The 19361-nt window shown below is 49.6% G+C and overlaps 1 protein-coding gene across 3 annotated transcripts in view; it reads right to left on the bottom strand.

Moving 5' to 3' along the window:
* Gckiii (Germinal centre kinase III) overlaps window positions 1-19361 on the bottom strand; it is a 90784-nt gene that overhangs the window by 39362 nt on the left and 32061 nt on the right. For 2 of the 3 annotated variants that reach the window (XM_076823156.1, XM_076823157.1), the window contains exon 2: window positions 9264-9529. The exons of the other annotated variant lie outside the window; for it this stretch is intronic. In XM_076823156.1, coding sequence (XP_076679271.1) covers window positions 9264-9500 — 237 coding nt within the window. In that variant the 5' untranslated portion in view covers window positions 9501-9529. The remainder of the gene's footprint in view (window positions 1-9263; window positions 9530-19361) is intronic. 3 annotated transcript variants of the gene reach the window in all.

The following is a 19361-nucleotide window of genomic DNA, read 5'->3' on the forward strand; positions in this document are numbered from 1 at the left end:
ACGCGCACAGGCGATCGCAGGATGATACCGAAACCCAGATCGCGAGACACGCGTGTCGAATACGCAAGGGAAGGCTTTCTGTCTCGCGTGAAAGTTATTCGGCATAAAAATGCGATTAACGGCACCTTCGAGAGCGTCGTTCACCAAGCATCCACGTAAGCCGCGGCCGAATTCTGGAGGAATGTCACGAGAACGAAGACAATGCAGCGGTTAACGATCGCGCATACGTACGCTTCGTTTTGCAATCGGCGAGAACTAAAATATCGTTGCACAACCGCGGCTGCACAATGGCGCGAAGTATAGCCGAGTGAAAGGCGACGAGATATCGCGAGGGGCTCTAGAGACTAACACGAGTAATCGAATGTGCGCGTCGCGGCGTTTACTGTTACACGTATATCCGTCAATATCTGCGCACACAGCCTTCGGCTGATTCGATTCGGCTTTATTTCACTGGCCTGCGACGGCGTTAATCAACGGAGCTTAATTATTCGCCGGAGAACGCGAACGCCCGAGCGAAACGAAATACTGGTGCGAACTAAGGTTGCCAACTCTTTTTCGGGAAAATATATGCAGTCCTTTACGGCATCTTATCTTTTTCAATGTATATTTTTGTGCATTTTGAATTATTAATTAATTTAATATCTTTAACAAACGTGTCAAAAGTTTGATTGCCCTGAAAGTCCAAATTAACACATATAAGGTGCTCATTTTTTATGAGAGATAGACTGACTCTGTTCCTCTCTTCCCACCACTTCATATTCGTTACAGAAAAAATCCTCCCTGTTAAGTTTAAATTCACAAATTAAAGTTTTGATGCAACCATGGAATAAGAAAGTAAGTAAAAATTGTAGAATTTTATGCATGTATCGGAAATCTAGTATTTTTTCTAACTGTTCATAGTACAGTAGACAAAAATATTTATTTATTTATTTACTTACGAACAGAGGCCCGTTGGTGTCGAGTACATATACAGCTGATTTGAAGATGGTTACGAACCCGTGGAAAAGGTCGACAAAGTCGTTGAAACCATTAGCAGTTGCAGAAAGTCTATTAATACAATCATCTAGTAATAAAATATATACACTACTATATATTATAGTGCTCGCCCGATCCCTTTTGCTCGATTTCGTGTATTTGGATACTGGTATGTTTCGTGTTGATCGGGGATGAGATTAGAGCGCACGAGATCGCGTTTAGAATTCGATAGGAGTCGTCTTAAATCTGTTCTCCAAGGCGACCGCCATCGACGTGCTTGCACGCACGAGGAGAAAAGAATTCTTTCACGGATGATGGAGCGGAACGAGGCGACACGGAGCGCCGTGCCAGGACAGGGGTGACATAATCGTCGGCCGATCAATATACACCCGCCTTATCGAGTGTCAGAAATACGTTCATGGGGTCGGCCACGTAACGGATTTGCCCCAATTGTGTCTCGGCCGATCACGGGGACTCCGTGGCTCTCCCGGTGATGAAATTTTCGCCGTCGATTGCAACGCTGGATAAAGACTGGAGCGAGATGCCTGCCTCGATAAACTCTCCGCGTCGTCTCGGCTACCCTGACGTTCTAAATTATATTTCCCGTCGCCGTGCTTGATATTCCGATACACGGCGTCCTACCAGATAGCCTAATTTCCCATCGCTCGATTCGAGATCGGCGACCGAGTTCCGCCGTTTCCTCAAGCCGCGAGCCGACCATTGCACAGCAGGAGACCGAGCAATTTCCTTTCGAATGCTGCTTTGACATTTGACGAGACCGGGGATACTGCAATGTAGCTGCTGCTAGGCTGCGACTGTTCGAAATTGAGCGGCGACATCGCGCCAAGACGCGGGGATTAATGAAATTTTCGAGGGAGCTCCAAAGTTCTCGGCCGAGAAGTTTCTCCGCGTCGCTGCAGAAGAATCTTTCGAGGCATCGAAAGTTTCCCAGATACATCCATCTTAGGTGGAAAGACGCTTGTAACAAGAAGTACGCGGCGTTTCTCGCAAGAGCTCCGCAGGGACATGGAAAAAGCTCGCGACCGTCTTTTTCGAGCAACGATACTCCGTCTCACGTGCCTAACTTTCCGTTTACCCGAACGAGGGACGCTTTCTCGATGGTTTTTGCAACGGGAAATGTTCTAACGTAGTTTCTGGCTCGGTGGTACGGTAACGCGAGACTGCGGAAACAATAATATAAATTTATTTCACGTGGCGCGGGCAACAGTAGCCAGCATTTCTGCCAACGTTTGCCGGGCTAACAGAGCCGGTAAATACTGTACAGCAGCAATCAAACTTCCACGCCCAGTACTTTACTATAATTTACACGCCAAACGCTAACCTAACGACTATCAGCGCAGATATACTGTTTACTTTTGAACGATAAACTCCGACTATTTGACATGCTGCAATCACGAAAATTTCCAGCGTTTGCGTACCCATCAGGCTTCCGCAATTTAACCACAACACGCTTTACATAATCGTCGGCTCGATCGGGTGATTCCACGTCGAATCACGGGACAATTAATTTCGTATCGAAAAGTTCTGTGTCCAAGTTTGCACCCTGGTTTCGTCAGTGGCTTTACTTGTAATCCTAAGATTCTTGCGAGAGATTCTCAAGTAGAACAACGCAGCTGCACCCTCCTTGTCACCTCGATCTTATGCAGAGATGGACAAAATTTATATTCAAATGAAATTTCGAGTAAATGAATAATAATCAAAAAAATATTCATCGTGTGTCGCATAAAGTTGCCGCGGATTAACTTTATTCGACGAATCAAGTTAATTTTTTTATTCGTCGAACTTTTTCCACTTTAATTTCAACTATAAATTTAACTTTTTCCAGCGTTGAATAATTTTCTGGCGCGTGTTCGAGCCGCGGAGTTCAAGTTGAAAAATTTATTCGTCAAATGAGCGAAAGTTAAACTACCTAACTTTGACTTGATCCGTTATTTAAATAACTTTTTATTTAGTTAATGCCCAACTCTGATCCGACGCGAGTCCAATCTCGATCTACGACGGCTCTGGCAAGGAGATTTACACCCGTAACTAGCCAGACAACGTATGCATCCCGGAGCCCCACCTATCGCCTAGAGTTTGTCATCCTAAACGGGGCAGGCCTCGATTCCACCCGCTTGTTCGATCGTCTCATACATAATATCTGGGAAGGGTTGCGATCGTTAGTAAATACTTGATGACACCGCCTCCGAGAACGGAATACCAATGGACAGGACCGTTGCTATCGCGCGGTGTGAGTTTCTAGGAAGCTTGCCAATTTCAGCATTACGAAGCTTCCCGTATCCTCGCAGGAGAATGGATAGCTGGCGACAGGAAGAAAGGACACCGAGGTGGGATAACGGTTCAGCGAATATTCGATTTTTCCCCCGGCGGTGGCGAGAATTCCGAGGACCCAAGGGACCGTTTGAAAGGGTCCGGCTTACCACTGATCGAAACTTTGAATTCGACGCTTCCATTACGGGCAGCGCTCCCAACGGTATCCAATTATTTCTAACGCAGCCTATAATCTTTCGGAACGACGTTGCGGTGGCACCTAACGGAATCGAAATGACTTCTTTCTCGAGGGATGAAGAAACGTGTCGGGCAAAGGGCGATCAGGAAGAGCGGGCTATTACGAGCCTGCCGATATCTCTTTCGGACCGGCCGAAAGTATTATTTACGGTCCCGAGCCGATTACCCTTAAACGGGGGAGCTTCTCTCGGATGGTCGGACGGCGGATCATAAAAGCGCCGACCCCCCGGCTGCGCTTCTCGCGGGCGAAGTTCGGGCTTTACGATGCAGACGGGCCGCGGCTGGCATCAGGAAGCTCGTAACCGGAAGATACTGCGCCGGCAAGGTCGTTACATCGTTACCATTAGACCTGGCCCCCTGCGCTCGTATTGGGAGGGCTTCCTGTTAGTTGGCCGCAGGGGAAATGCACGTGGGATGCATTAATGGCGGCCGCCGTAAGTGTTTAATGGTGTAACTACTGACGATGCGAAGCCGGTTAATTATTGGACGCGTCCACCTACGGCTATCGCCCGCGTTTTTCCGCTTCTCCCCGCTTTGGTCGCATCCGAGCAATTTCCACCGTACGCCACTTGGTTCTGCTATCGATTGCTACCAATTCGAGCCGCCTTTTACGGAAGAAAGAGGAAACCGGTGATGGACGAGCGATAGGATCCTCCGACCGATCGCGCACGGCTTCTTCGCCGACTCCCAGCTGCGCGATATAAAATCCCCGCGCTTGATAAGACATCTGAGGCGCGCGTGCTCGGCATACGGGGATCTGCCGCTGCAACCACCCGATTCTCCGCGGTGCAGCTTGAGTCAACGGTCAGACGGTTTTTCGAGCCGAGCATCGAAAGTTACTTTCGAATTTCCCGTTACTTTTGAGGTCTGCGGCCCGGCGACGAATGAAAATCGCGCGGCCGCTGGCGAGGAAATTTTCACGAGGGGAATTAGCAGGTTGATGCGTAACGCGGTAGGATCATCCCGGCAGTCCCGACTGCGCCGAGTCCTCTTTGTTCTTTCGAAGAGAAAAAAAACAGAGAGAGGAAAAACTGCGGGGCCGTTTCGCGAATGGATGCCCTGGAGCTGGCTAAACAACGCTGAAATCTGGCCGTTTGTCGTGTTTGCGAGGAACATCGGAATTTCCACGGCACGTCCACCGGTTTACGGAGCAACGATCGTTCGGTTCCACCGACCTTTCTCATGCGGCCGATTACACAACGCCTGACACTGCCACTTATCCCGTTACATCGTACCCTCTTTCCTTTCTCATTTCGTCGCTGGCTGGCTGGCTCGTTTGCTCGCTCGTACTTAAGCGCCACCATATACGGTGTAATTAAATTCTTCCCTCCGGTGCTCGCGAACTTGGTCGCCCGATCTCTCGGAACGTCCACGTGACTCCGGACACTGCGTATGTCCGAACTGTCGACAGAGAATCTCGGTTGGACCGTCCTCTGGATAGCTTAATTTCAAAGTCGATTTTCTCGAAAATGAAGCGCAATATGAAAAAATTTCATTCCTTTTTCTAGACTTATTTACTTGTTTCGAGTTGAAAAGGAGCAGCAACTTTTTTTGATGTCGCGCTTCATTTTCGAGAAAATCGACTTCGAAGCTCTTGACGTTGCGTCCAGTCGCGTATAGGAAGGCCCAGCTTTGGAGCGTTGGTCATCAGCTTTAGTTGAATTTTATGGTCCACTTTGGAGGAGATGCTTCATCTAAAAGAGATTCAGCGCTCCGCGTCGATGGACTCTTTTTCTTGGCGAAGGATACCTTCAGTGTGACCGCTGCTTCATGTTCATCGATCGAGCCTCGGCTGGCTTTTAACAAAAACCTCCCATTTAGCTGGCTCTGTCGCCAGGCCAGCATCCAGCGGGGCAAAAATTGCTCGGCCTTTGTCCCGGGAGCAGCCGGCAGCGTCCGTGGAATCGATTATGAGAGAAAATTGTGTGCAGGCTACTCGATTAAATGCGGCGAAGGAAAATAGAGCACCGAGTCCTAACGGATCCTCGAATATCAAATGCACCGCGCGCTTTAAAAGGCCGCGCGAGAGTCGTGTCCTTTCTAAACGCCGGCGCACGTGAAATCGATTCCGTTCTGTTTGCGAAATCCTTCATTTCCCAGCAGTTAATAGCCAGCGAATGAATCCCGACTGGGGAATAGGGATCGAGGAATTCGGTAAACACCGGGGGGCCGCGTCAAAATTCGCCTCGAAATCGCTCATCAAATATTCCCTCGACGCATCGATAATCGCTTTCGAATCTCCGGAAATGACGGCCGATGCCGTGTCATCTTCCCTTCATCGGGGGGATGCTGAGGGGGGGCAGCGCGGTATTTTGATTTTCCGTTTGCAAAATCGAAACAGCGGTCCAATTTGCCCAGCATTAGCGGCAATTGCGAGGACTTGAACGGCCAGCCGGTGTAATCGCGCTGATTACCACTGACTGGGCTTCTGTCCACTGATTGCTCAAGCATAACCGTGCCATCGCAAGCACCAGGGCTGCTTCGAGGGAGCCCTTGCCACCCCGTTCGAGTAAAATCGAGGGTGGATTCTCGGCTGGCAGGGCCATTTCTTACCCGTGCAAGAGAAATAAATAAATAAATGAATTTCGAGTGGAGGTCCTTAATTAAGCGAATCAATTCTTTCGCCCAGAACTTCCAACAGGCGATCGAATTACAGAGCTGCGAATGCTGAGTCGCTTAATCCAGACGATGTTCTTCAAACTTTTGATTCTCCCTCGAAACTCCCCAGTGTGATTTCTTCTACTGCCGTAGAAGAGATCTTTCTCAAAGTCTTGCGGTTCACGTACAGCCCGCGCTGCGGTCTGAATACAGCCGAGGCCAAAGAAACGAGCAGCCCTTCGATTTTAAGGGAAGAATAGAAATTTATTGGGCTCTCTTGAAAGCTCGCTATTTCTACGAGCATCGAGCTTATCGAAGTTCCTTTGTCCATGTCCAACCTTCGACCGCCTCTCTTTACAATACACTGCGGCACGCTTAATCTTCCTTTCTGTCGATTGAAATTATGGGTAAAAATAGCTGGGTCAATTTACTCCTTTCTCTTCAAGCCTCCTGCCCGCTGGAAACACTATGGAAGATTAAAGCACCGGTTCCTCCAGCTCATTAAGTTAGTAAATGAAGATTACTGAGGAACGCGCAGGCAATGCAAAGATCCTTGAAAACAGTGGACTGTTACGACGAAAATGGCGCAGGAAAAGGGTTGACAACATGAAAGGGTTGTGTTCCCTGGATACAGGAAGGGGTTTCTCTCAAGAAAACGGAGCGTTAATCCACTTCTCCTCGATCTATTTAACTGCCTTTGTTCCACGCCACGTAGGGACACTTTCACCCTTCGACGCTCGCGTTTAATGTTCACCCTTCTCCCTTCTCGCAACTTCGCCGACGATCTCGATAGGGAACGCAACGATCTCGCGCTCGCGGTGTGAGAATAAACGCCGAACGCGTGAGTTGCAGACTTTCAACCGGTGCCAGAAAAAAAAACATCGACCTGGATCGCAGGCGAATCGCGCGAGGGTGATTTACCACGGGGATTTGGATCGCGATTGAAGGATCCGGGGCTGGAAATGATATAGGCACGCGTCCAACCGGATGATAAATGGCTTAATCTACTAGGCGATTTATAGCGTTTCGAGGGAGTCCTTCAAACACGTTCGGTATAACGAACGGGGGAAGACTTAATCCGACTGCATCGTTAATGAGCACGTTTACTTCGTCAACGCGGCACGTTCTCCCCTGATTATCTCGGTGTAAAAAATTTAATCAGAAGTTTTCCGCGGGGATTAGAGGCCGATGAAGATTGGAATCCTCTTTTTGCTAGGCAAGCAACCGGCCGAGACAGAAGGTGTAACGATACTTTGCAGGGTAATCGCGCAAAAGTTCATCGATTTCATCCCTCTAATGAAAAGACTGGATTAAACATTAAATTACGAGGAGAAATCAAGCTGGGTGCAGACAGTGTTTCTAACAACACCGAAGGAAGACCCTTTCGAATGCAAACACTGAGGCGACGGGGAATACCGAGACCCAGACGATGGACAGTTTAATCTACTTGTTAATTTATAGCGTTTCGGGCGAGTCCTTTAACACGTTCGTTATCAGGGCCGAGCGACACAAAGGATTTAATCTCGCTGGGTTCATTTGCATGCAAACCTCTTGGAGCAGCGACTGGGGGGGAGGTGGGCCGAGACGTACAGGCCCCGATAGATGCAATTAACTTATTCCTAGTCCTCCACCCTATTCTACGCGCCCTCGAAAAATACACCGACCACCCACCGGCAAACAGGATGCAAATCGCGCCGCAGGGAAATTACTTGAAAGGGGCCAGGGAGCAGGGGGCAGAAATTCAAGCACGGGGATGAAAAACAATCGAGCAAGTTTTCCAGCAAAAAGAGAGCCACGCTGGACGAATATCGATAGACGGTCTATCGCCAATCCGCGACAGAAATTGAAGCGAAATTGGATCGCGAACTGATATCGTTCGCGGGTATCCTATCAGCGTTTGTTCCGCACATGGAGTTTTAGAAAAGGAAATAAGTAATTAGTCAACGAGAGACACGAAGTTTACACAGCACTTCGGAACCGTGTACGACTGTCACATTTTTCAAGGAAACAACAAAGTTTAACGTTACGATGCATCCGAGAACAATGCCCCCGACGATGTCTATCTGTCGCTGCTCGAATAACGTTGACCCATTTCAACTTCAAACACGGAGAGCCCGCGATTCCCATATCTAACTCAGGCACACACAGAGGGGAATTGAAACCGGGACGGTGCGTCCTAACGAACTGTACGAAACGAAATCAACCGGGCTCGGCTACGAAAGACGCTGCCCGGTGAAAAGGGGGATGATCTTGGGCCGAGCGATCGAGGCGTGAAATAAAAGTGAATTACGGCGGAATTAGGGACGCTGAGTAAAAGGTGAGGGAAGGAAAAAAGAGGGGGAAAGGGGAACGCGGAGGCAAAGAGGAGAATAAATTCGGGAGCGACGCATCATCCGCATGCCGAGACGCCCCGTCCGCGTCAGCGAAATCGTCGCGTTTCCATGGGATTTCTGCGCCGCCGAAGATAACTCCCCTTTGCGCCGCGAACGGCGTCTCCCGTCGAGCGGAAGGATTTTTCTTCTCCCGGCGACGCGCGTTAACCGAAAGGAGCAGCCGACGTTTTGGCCGACGGGAGATGAAAATCCCGTCGAATCGTGCCAAAAAGGCGCCACTCTTCCCAGCGGAGTTACGGTTCGCGGCGTCTGGTTCCCCGTCCGCGGAGAAAGGGACGCGGGGATGGAAAATTAGTGGGACGGGAGAGCGGGCGAAATCGCGCGGAAAACGTCGGCGAAAAATACGTCGCCGGCGAAAAAACATGGAATTTCGACATTGCTCGAATCGCTCGGAACGGTAACAAGCTATTACGAGCTGTTAGCGTAACACGCCGCGGGTGAAAAATTCGCTTCGCCCCGTCAAAGCCGCGTAACGGTTTTTAACGCGATTTCAAGTATTACCGGTTCCAATGCGTTTCCCTCCGCGCGCTTAATCGCGACGAGATTACTGTCACTTCGATTAATCGAACGGGTCTCGTTTCGACCGGAGAGCAACAGGTGCACGCACGCTGCATTTGCGTGTAATATTAAACCATCCGAAATGACGACTCGTTTGCTATGTAATTCAAAGCTCGATACAAGAGAATCGCAGGAACGAAGCGACGAAAGAGAAGTACCCATCGCTGTAAGGGTGGGTTCCTGAAAATATTCCAGAATTTCAACACTTACCGCCCTCGCGTTGAACGCCTGGTTCAAGTTGGCGACGTTATTGTTGACGTGGTTGCTGTTGTTGAGATTGTTGCTTGTGCGGTTGGAATTGTTGTTGCTCGAATGGTGGTTCGAGTTGTTCCCATTGTTGTGCTTGCTGTGCTTGTGCAGCACCATAGCGACGAACATTTTGGCCTTCTTCCCCGATCGGTCGGTGGGTAAACGATTTATCGTTCTTTCAGCGATCCGCAATCTCATTCGTCGCCACGGTGCATGATACGGACGAACTAAAAGCCCGTAACGACACTCGTGAGCGTGGAGGATTCGTCATCGGAGGTTGGGGGGTGAGGCGAGGCGGGAAGAACAGGTGGACGGACAATTCGTTCTCTTTAAAATCGCAATCAACTCTGTATCACCGTCTCCGTGTGCCCCATTGTCAGTGGCGAGCGTAATATCGCGATTTCGCAAAATGCTCCCCCCGCGACTCGGACCCTCGCAATATCCCCGCAGAGAGCGGGCAATTTCCGCGTGGTGAAATTTAATCGTCCCCGTCACGACGGCGCCTCGATGGGAAATTAAATCTGGAAAAACGATATTTCTCGAGGACTGTCCGTCGTGACGATAAATCGCGGTTCACGCACGCCCAGCTCGTTAATCTCGCGGCACGACAAATTCAAGCCTCGTCCAATTAACGCCCAAGTTATAGCCGGGCACGAACAGGAGCGATTATCCCATGAGACGCGACGCTTGTCGGACGCCCGCCTACTATCGCATTATCGAATGCATAATCGCATCTCGGTCGGATAGTGTCTCGCGTCTTGCGATACCGTTGCGCCGAGAGGTCCCGCGATTCGCGACCCTGCTTGCTCCTGTTTTTACCGTTTCCGCGTGAAACCGACGCGTCCCCGTCGCTTTGCACGTGCCGGCATCGAGCACGTGAAGAACGCGACGGCCGACGGCTCGTATTGATTCGTTATAAATAGTCAGGTGCAGCGAACTGCGGCGTTTCTTCGCCGCCTGTCCCTTTCGCCGTCCCTTCCTCGAACCGGGAGCGTTCCTCCGGTCCGGGTAGAAGCTGCATAAGTAATAAGTGACGGAACGGGGCCTCGTTTCCGCGCGAAAAACCCGTGGCGGGGAATTATCGCCGAGCGTTTCATTCGATTACCGTCTTCGCAAACACCTGGCGTCGCGAGCCGTCTGATACTCGGCGATTCAAGTTTATCGATCTCCCATATGCCGGGTGAGCGCACGTTTTATTGCTCGTCTGGAGTAAGAGCGTCCTTGTTAACGGCTCGAAGGAAACGTCCGAGAGTGAACGCGATGACTAGTGTCCGGCAGGCATGAATAAAGAATGCTATTCACCAATTGCGCCTAGCGTCTGTGGGCGCTGGGATTGCGCAAGCGGCGCGACAATCGTCGTAACAGGTAACGCAACGGCGAATCGCGATAATTGGAGAGGTGCGTGACGGTAGCTGGGATCGGGCACGACCCAATTCGATCAGAAGGCAATGTTCTGGCCGCAATTATTACCCTGGGGCTAACCGCGTTAGGTCGCCGGCAGACGGGACTGCAACCTGCTGCTGTCCCGCTCCTGTCCATCCAGTGGCGATCCGACTTGCAATATCTATTCCAATTAACAGTAAACGCCACAGGCACACCTGCTAGCCTCCGTGCTGGAAAATAGAATCGCGCCAGGTTCATCGGCACCGATTCACATCCCCACGAGGCCAGCTGCTGGTGAATCACAGGCGAAAGATTTTCGCTGAAGATTCGCAGCGAAAGGTTGCGAGAGTTTAGCCGCGGTAGAGGAGCTGGGAGAGGACTCTCGACTTTCAGATCCTTTTCAAACCGATAAATTACCGCGAGAAAACAAGTACTTTAATCCGGAACTCCGGGCGCCTCGAGTCTCGATAATTGAAAAGTTCCGACGCCCAACTTTCGAGGGGAATTCCGTTTAAACAGCGGCCAGGCTACAAGACAGAAATTCAACGAGGTAACTTCGTTAACTGGTCCCGATCGGGCCGGAAGCAACCGCGGATGGATTCTGTTACAGGGCGGAAAGGTCCGGCTACGAATGGAGCCTGTATCCTGCGTGCATCGGCGATAGCAACTTTTCCAATTACCAATAAATCCCGAACCAGCGGAAGCTATTGGACGGAAAAAAGTGTACGCGAGCCGTCGCAGAAGCGGTCGTTCGTCACGCGAAAATGGCACTCCGGTGTGGACAGAATTCCGATTCGAGGCACACATTTATCACTTTTTACGCCTACGGAACGTTACTACTGTCCACCGATCCTAATCGACTGGGAGTGGAGGCCCACCAAGTAGAGTGGTCAAGCTCCAGCATCCCTTAATGAACCACAAGTGGCTATAATATTTCATGGCGAAACAATTCAAGTCCCTCGTTTTTTTCAAGGGATAGTCGAACCACCAAAAACTGTGCCCGTAAGGGGAGCCAGTGGTTTTACGGGGCGAAGAGTCACGGAACAGGTTCGTCCTGGTCGTCGAAGCACGCTCCGTGACGAGAATCTTGCCCGTCGTAAGTTAATTTCGAGTACAAGGCTCGCTACAGTATGGCCGCGCCGTGGTGGCACTGTAAATCCTGCGATTTATAGCGTCCTGTAAATTATCGCGGCGAATTCGCGAAACGCATTAAGCCCGGCGGAAAGTTCGCGGGGTAATTATTTCGCGAGCGTGATTGCGCGCGGCGTGATAAATAACGGTGTACCGAGAAGCGTTTCGAGCGCAATTTTATGAATCGCCGTCGTCTGCACGGGAGCTTTGGGATTCTCTTTCCGAAAATTAAAACTGACTTCAGAAATATAAAAATCCACTGATAAGTAAAAAATAAGTTTCTTCCTTATTTAATCTATGACTCTCAATTTTTTTTTTAAGTCGGCGCCTCATCACTTGTACTGTGTAAATCTGGCGCCGACTTAAGAAAATTGAGAGTCACAGATTAAATAAGAAAAAGACTTCGGTTTTAATTTTTTTTTGTTAATTTTTTATTTTTCACTTTTTTGTTATTTTTAAGTTCTATATCTACATTTATTTTAAAAAATACGAACAGGCTTACAAAAGGAGCTGCTCGTAAAAAAAGAATCGTTGACTAGAAACGGAAGATTGCAATAATATTGAAACAGATTTCTTATTTTTGGCGCAACTTCAAAACTACTGAACCGATTTCGATAATTCTTTTTCCATGACCTGGGTTGATTCAAGCTAAACTAAATGCAATAAGATTGACGAAAATCGGTCCAGTAGTTACGGAGAAATTCGCGGACAAACAATACGTACCAACATACATTCATACACATCGAAATGAGAACCTCTTTTTTGAAGTCAGTTAGCACAAAATGCTCCTTCCTGTTCTCGAAATTATTCCTCCACGATTTCTCGACCGAGACCTCCTGGTCATTCAAGATAGCTCCCTTAGCCCTAACATTCGACAGCACCGTCCGCATTTCTGTTAAGAGAATCTATCCACCGGGTCGAAATTTGGACAAAGGTTGATTCCGCTTGGCAGGCAAGCGGGCGTAAAGTTTCCTGAAGGGGATTGGACGCGCTGCTCTCTAAAATAAGCCCGAGCAAGGACAACGACTACCAAGGCGAATACTCCCGCGCTGAGAGTTACTTTCTCCCTTTTTCTGGCTCTTCCACGTTATCCTACGCCCCACCGTCTGCGCCCAGGTATTCTAGCGAGTTCCCGATCCCTTTTTCATCCGCGCGGATCCGCGCCCCATGGAAGCTGCTTTCCCGAATGCGAATAGCCCGCGCGCCGTGGAATTACGGGAATTATTGTGCGTCGATGAATAGCAGGGTCTGGTGGGAGGAACGTCGGGATAGAGTCGTCGTGCACGCGGAAAGCATATCGCGGAACGTTAGCTCTGGGTTAGAGACTCTAAACGCGCAGGAAGCCCCGCCTAATCTCGAAATGCACGGAGCAACTTTGTTATAAAATAACTGCGAGGTTGTTTGCATGCGCGCCGTTCTATCAGCCGTTGGCATCGCTTCCTTCAAAGCGGTCCATGGATTTCCAATACGAGCCGGTATTGTTTCGCTTGTGGAAGCTGCTCGAGTTACCTATTCCGCGCGGGAAGAGACACCGCGAACTCGTGCGAGAATATTGCCAGCCAGTTTGCTAGCGCACGGATTCAGGGTATATCGGGATCAAGGGGATGGAAATATTGGCTAGGAGGCACGGCATTCTTCTCGCGATACCTCCGAAGACAAATGGGAATATCGCGTAAGAGTGTTTCGGATTTGTTTCCGACTGCACTCGGGGGAAGGTGTTATTGGATCAGGACGTCCAAGATTGCATTCGTTTCACGGTGCACATCGAGGGAGAGAGAGTGATCGTATTTCGCCCTTTATGCACGTCGAATATGGGAGCCTGAAAGTGGCTGCGAGAGTCCTCCAAATGCCGTGGAATCGTTGGCTCGTGGTTCGTTAAAGGAGCACGCAGAGACAGAGCGAAACGCGCGCGAGGAATCGGCTTTGGAGAAACGCGATTGTGCTCGCGCACCCGAGTTCCCTTTCTCGTCGACCTTGGGCCTGGTCGCCTTGAAACGGATCCTGCGAGCACGCTGAATTATCTTGCAACTCTTTCCTGGCAGCGAAAGAGAAGCAGCGGAAGGGAGAGAAGCTCGCGGATGCACGGCGAATAAAATATCGACTCGTTAAAAGAGACTCGCTCCGGGGCACGGTGCCCGGGTCATCTGCTGGAATTTTGGATGAAAAGCTAAATCCCGGAATCTATAAAATTCGTGCAGTATCGGAAGAGGTTTAGAAACGTATGTGCATCTGAGACGTTGAGAACCTCGGAGGAGACAGGCCCGTTGGGAAAAACCCAACACGTCACCGGGCCCAGTGACGCGCGCAAGGGTTTATCGGGGCGAGAAAGTGCGCGGCGAAGGAATGCCCATATTTGGGCACGAGGGCGACTTGTACATATACCTTTCCTGATTTTATTAAATATATTTTATATCCCACACTCGTTTAATGCTAACGTTGACGAGTACAGTGTACAGAAGTAATACAAACTTCCCTGTACACTGGTCAACCAGGTGCAGGTACCGAAACGAATCCTCTTCGACGCGAGCTGAGGCTCCACTATCCTCTCTTGGAACGAAAACTCCCGATCCCACGTTTCCGTTCGTTAATTTGCAGAGCACGACACGCTTTGAGGAACCGAAAAATTTGCGCGGCAGAAGGCAAAGGGGAAAGAAGGAACTCGCAACAATGCCACGATTCTGGGAAAGCAAATTCCGCGACCCCGGTGGACGGTCTATTTAAACATTTCGTTGCCGCCCGGGGCGGTAAGGAAGAGGCAGTCGACGGGGAAAGAAAGGACGACGATGACAAGAGAGGAGGAGAAGAACAGAGGCAACGGCGAAACAAAAACTGCCGAGTCCTCGTCGACGTCGCGTTCTCCTGATGCACACGAGGGGGGGTCATATTCCACCTGCTCTTGGAACGTGCATCCAGTGTTACGTGTCCATTTACATAAGCCGGTGTGCGTGTACGCGCGTGTACGTGCACGCGAGGGGCATGCTCCGATACGGATGAGCCGCGTGTATCTGCGCAGCCATCGTTGCATACACGGTGTCCAGGTTCGTCCAGCGAGTGGAAAAAAACCGCCGACAGGAGGGAAACGCTCGGGCCAGACGCGGACCAGTCGCGATTCATCGCCGACCGAGGCGATGGAGCTCGGGGTATTGAGCAACCACTCGGCGAAACGGCGGCATACTTTCAGCGACCGAGGAATTCGTAGCGAATCGGCGGAATCGATGCCGGGTAGCGCGATCCTCTCCGCGTAATATCCACGAAAGCGCGCCGACAGATTTGATAATATGCACTTCGTTAGCCGCCCGTAGTTATACGATTAATCGCATTACGAGGGATATCGCAATGGCGTTGTTTAATATCGAGTATAACCGACGTGGTGCTGTCCGATCGGTTGCATAATCAGGTCAATTACGGAGCACTTTACGACGATAGCTGCTCGTTTCGCGAGCGTGGACATAATGGCGATGTTTGGTCGGCGAAAAACTGTGCACGAGGGACAACAAGGCCCTTCCAAGGCCTCGTTATACAATCGCCACGTTAATCTCTATCCTCAGCCAAAGACAATTGAGTTATGCAGAGAGCTACCCTCGGTGATCTGAAGTTGAGTAAATTTAGTTTGGAGATTTTAATTGTTAAAGAAAAGTAGCTTTATTTCTGTTGTGTATATTTGATTTCTTGTTGTTGTTTTACAAGGTATTCTAATGGGTTATTTAGTACTGCGTAGTATAATTAGTATTATTGTAAATTTTCAGTAGCTTTTATTTTTTAAGCCTAAAATAAAACTATGGCTTGGTAGTTTGAATAATTATATAATGTAAGAGTTGTTCCACGACTTGGTAATTCCTTGCAAAATAAAAATCACAAAATTATGAGATCCCTACTGTGTTTAATTAATTTTTTGTCATTTTTAGGGTTATTAGACAACTTGACCCAATGGAAATAGAGAATCAGCTATGGCTTGGTAGTCTTAATAATTATATAATGTAAGAGTTGCTCTACGAGTTGCTAATTTCTCGCGAAATAAAGATCACAAGATTATGGGATTCGTATTGTGTTTAACTATTTTTTTTTATCATTTTTAGGGTTATTAGGTAACTCGGCCCAATGGAAATAGAGAGTCAGCAGGAGGCTTCGCGCCCTCGTGCCATTAATAATCTATTTCACCCTTAACTAACTGCGCGACAAACTTCCACGAGCCGACCACGACTGCGATTGCTTTTGAAGCAGGTAGCGAGCCGACTACCTCGCTCCAGACTTGGCCGATTGAAAGTCAAATGCGCTGGTAATCGAATGTCCGTCCCCGGTGATCGGTGGCGCAATAAGACAGGACACCCTGTACGTACGTCGTTGGCCCGGTGCACTTCCTGTGCAACACGCCGGCGAACATATGTGGCGCACGTTCGTGCACCCCGCGCACGTGACACACGGTGGCCGTGATTCGACAGCACGCGAGTCCGCGATTACGTCCATGGGCAAATGCACCCTGTGCATTCGCTGGCCAATAAACTAACCTGGCTGCGGCCACGACGAATCCTCTGAACTGGGGATGCACGGACCTCCTGGCCAGCCGCTACGCGTTGCGCGCATTTTCCGCGAGTAGCGCGCGAAACACGATTAACCACCCGTCTGTATAAATTAATGCGAGCCATTCAATGAACTTTCGACGGGACACCATCGACCAGACGTCGTCTCTCTCTCAGTGGGATCTCGTGCATGAAAATGGTACGCCCACCTCTGTCACACTGTTGCGCTCTTGGAACTTTTAATCAAAAGCATTGAGGCTAGAATGAATGGATTTCTGACTGTTCGAAATTGTAATAAAGTATAGTTTTGAATCGCAGAATGTACACGTCCGATTGCCGGCACACCACCTGTCTTTCGTCCTCGTTCTGTCTCCATCCCTTGGTCTCTCATTCTCTCCCTCGCTCCCTGTGTCGATCTTTGTACCTCGAATCCCCGCTTCTCTGATTTCTGTTATGTTAGTCTCTGTCCTACCTCTATCCCGCCCTCTCACTCCTCTCGGCCTCATCACCTGTCTATTGTCCTGTCTCTAGTCAGTCTATAATTCGCAACCGGCAATCTCGAATCAAAGAGATACAACTCAACGAATTTTCTCACTCGAATTTATATCACTCAGTTTATTTCACCAAAATCTAGTACGCTCTGACACAGTGGCTGTTGCTAATAGTCGCAGATGCAGTTGGATTTAAAATCGACGACAAAGTTTCTATCGGATCAGGAGAGAGCATCGTTTGATCGAATCCTCTTCCGTCTCTCGTACCTCGGATTTCGCGCGATTTCCTATCAAAGTGGCCCGGAAAATCGCGTTCAAATAGACTATTTCCGAGTTGCCTGTGCTACACACTCGTCTCTTCGTGTGCTGGGCACACTTCATGCCCCTGACAAATTCGATTAACGCCGACGACTCGATGAACCCGAGCCAACGAGAACGGGAACGATGCTACTGCTCGTTACAAGGGCGATTCGAAACATTTTTTCTCGCCGCGGCGATTTTACCCGATGCGCCGCGGATTGTTTACTGGGCCACTTCCACCCTTCTGCTTCCCCATCGATATTTCTCCACAGTGGATCCTGCAGCAATTCTCGTTACTTTACCGTTTCAACGTGGACCGTTGGCGATGTAAACTCACGGTCCGCAGTTTCAAACCCTCGGTATATATCTCTACAGCGTGATAATCATTGCGGGAGGCTGGTGCGGAACAAAGGGTGGTCGAGAGAGGATAAGAGGACCCGGTTCCTGACGAACGGAGTCATGATCCCATTAATAGTCGGATCCTCGTGAATTCGATGAACGTGACCAGCGCTAAAAACAATCGGGGGTGTCGTTTGGCCAGCATGATTGCGAACGGCGAGAGGGGATATTCTCTCGCATTACACGGCTCTCGCAGTCTTTATGCGGTCGGATTACAGGACGCGGTGCAAGCACATTGTGCTTCCGAACGTGCCTCTGTGAACACGGCCTAATGGAACGTTCGAGATTAACGAGAGCCATGGTCGACGAATCGTGTCGGTTTTGTTAATACCCAGCCCGAGTCGGAGCCCCTTAACGATATATTGTTCGAGACAAGCCTGCGACTACCGATCTGTCGAATCACAGGACCCAGAGAACAATTGATTCCTATAAAATCCCGTTTTAATTCCAGATGGTCACCTGGGGGGTGCATCTCGAGTCGATAATGCTTGGAGTACACACGAAGGGTATGGGGAAAAAACAAGGAGTGTCACGAACCAGCTTTATCGAGAAAATGAAGTTTTAAGACTTTAGCGAGGCATAAAAAAATAAGCAATAAAATAATAATTGTTTTACATTATTTCTGCACGTTTGATCAGGGCAGCGTACTGAATCAAAATAAAAAATTTCAGCTTCTCTTATTATCAAAAGCAGGAAAGCCGCTCATGTTATCAATCCCGAAATCACGAAAATGGCCATTCCCCGTTTTATCCCCTTTCCCTTCACGAATACCCCACGCATTCTAGGTCCTATAATCCTGATCGGTGATGTCTATACGTCGTCAAAGGATTTACGAGGATAACCCATCGCGTGACAGCGTGGAAGGCCATGGTCTGAGCCTTCAGCGTTATCTGAATCAACTCCCACCTCGCAGTGTTTGCCAATCCCAATTCTACGCGATAACATCGATTTAACAGATATACTTGTTACCGAAGATTCGCTATGGATACGGATCTCCACCGTCTCCTATCGATCCCGACTGTATTTCTCATCCCCATGCGTCGCGCCAGGCGACCCGTCACGGAAAAGCCGCGGGCCGATCGACGCCTCGCTAGCGACTCTTTATGGAGCGGGGCCAGAACGCTGGAAAACGATACGCCGCGAGTATCAGAGGGAACCGTGGGGGAGGAGGATTATCCAGCAGCTTTGCGTTCGTCTGCGCGGCCCTTAATCGACGTCGCTCCGAGGCGAGCGACAAGTCTAAATGAATCTGTCTCGCGCAAACAATGCGCTTGCTCTGTGCCGCTGTCCGCGCGTACAGCCGAGTGTCTGCCAAGGATTTCTATGGACCAGTTTTCCTGAATCCTATCGGCAGCCCGCATAGCCGGACACGTTCCACAATGCGGCCGCGTCGGCAGCTCGCTTGAAAACCTTTTCCGCGGCGGGCGACGACTCCGTGCCACCCAGCGACATTTAAATCGCGGTCAGTCGGGGAAATTAAAGTCTTCGAATCACGATTCATACGTTTCCTTGGAAACTCGAAGGCTCGGGAAACGAAAAGGTCGATCGAAAGGAGAACGCAAACACAGGGGGGGTATTTTTAAGGCATCCTTTGGACCTCGCAGCCACGCGAAACGTAGAAGTTACGACTGCAAATAGCGAAGAAATATTTTTAGAGAAGCTTTGATCTGCTAGGCGCGCAAACAGTGCATCATCATTCCAGTCCCTCGTCTCCGAAAAATCTACAACGGTGTCTGGTTCGCCTCTTGCGAGAACGGTGCTTACCAATCTCTCTCCGCGATATTCCCCGCGGCTGCGGGGGAGTAAATTGCGAATAAATATACGGACAGATGGAGGCC

Source organism: Andrena cerasifolii, chromosome 11 (assembly GCF_050908995.1).
Source record: "Andrena cerasifolii isolate SP2316 chromosome 11, iyAndCera1_principal, whole genome shotgun sequence".
Classification (NCBI taxonomy): domain Eukaryota; kingdom Metazoa; phylum Arthropoda; class Insecta; order Hymenoptera; family Andrenidae; genus Andrena; species Andrena cerasifolii.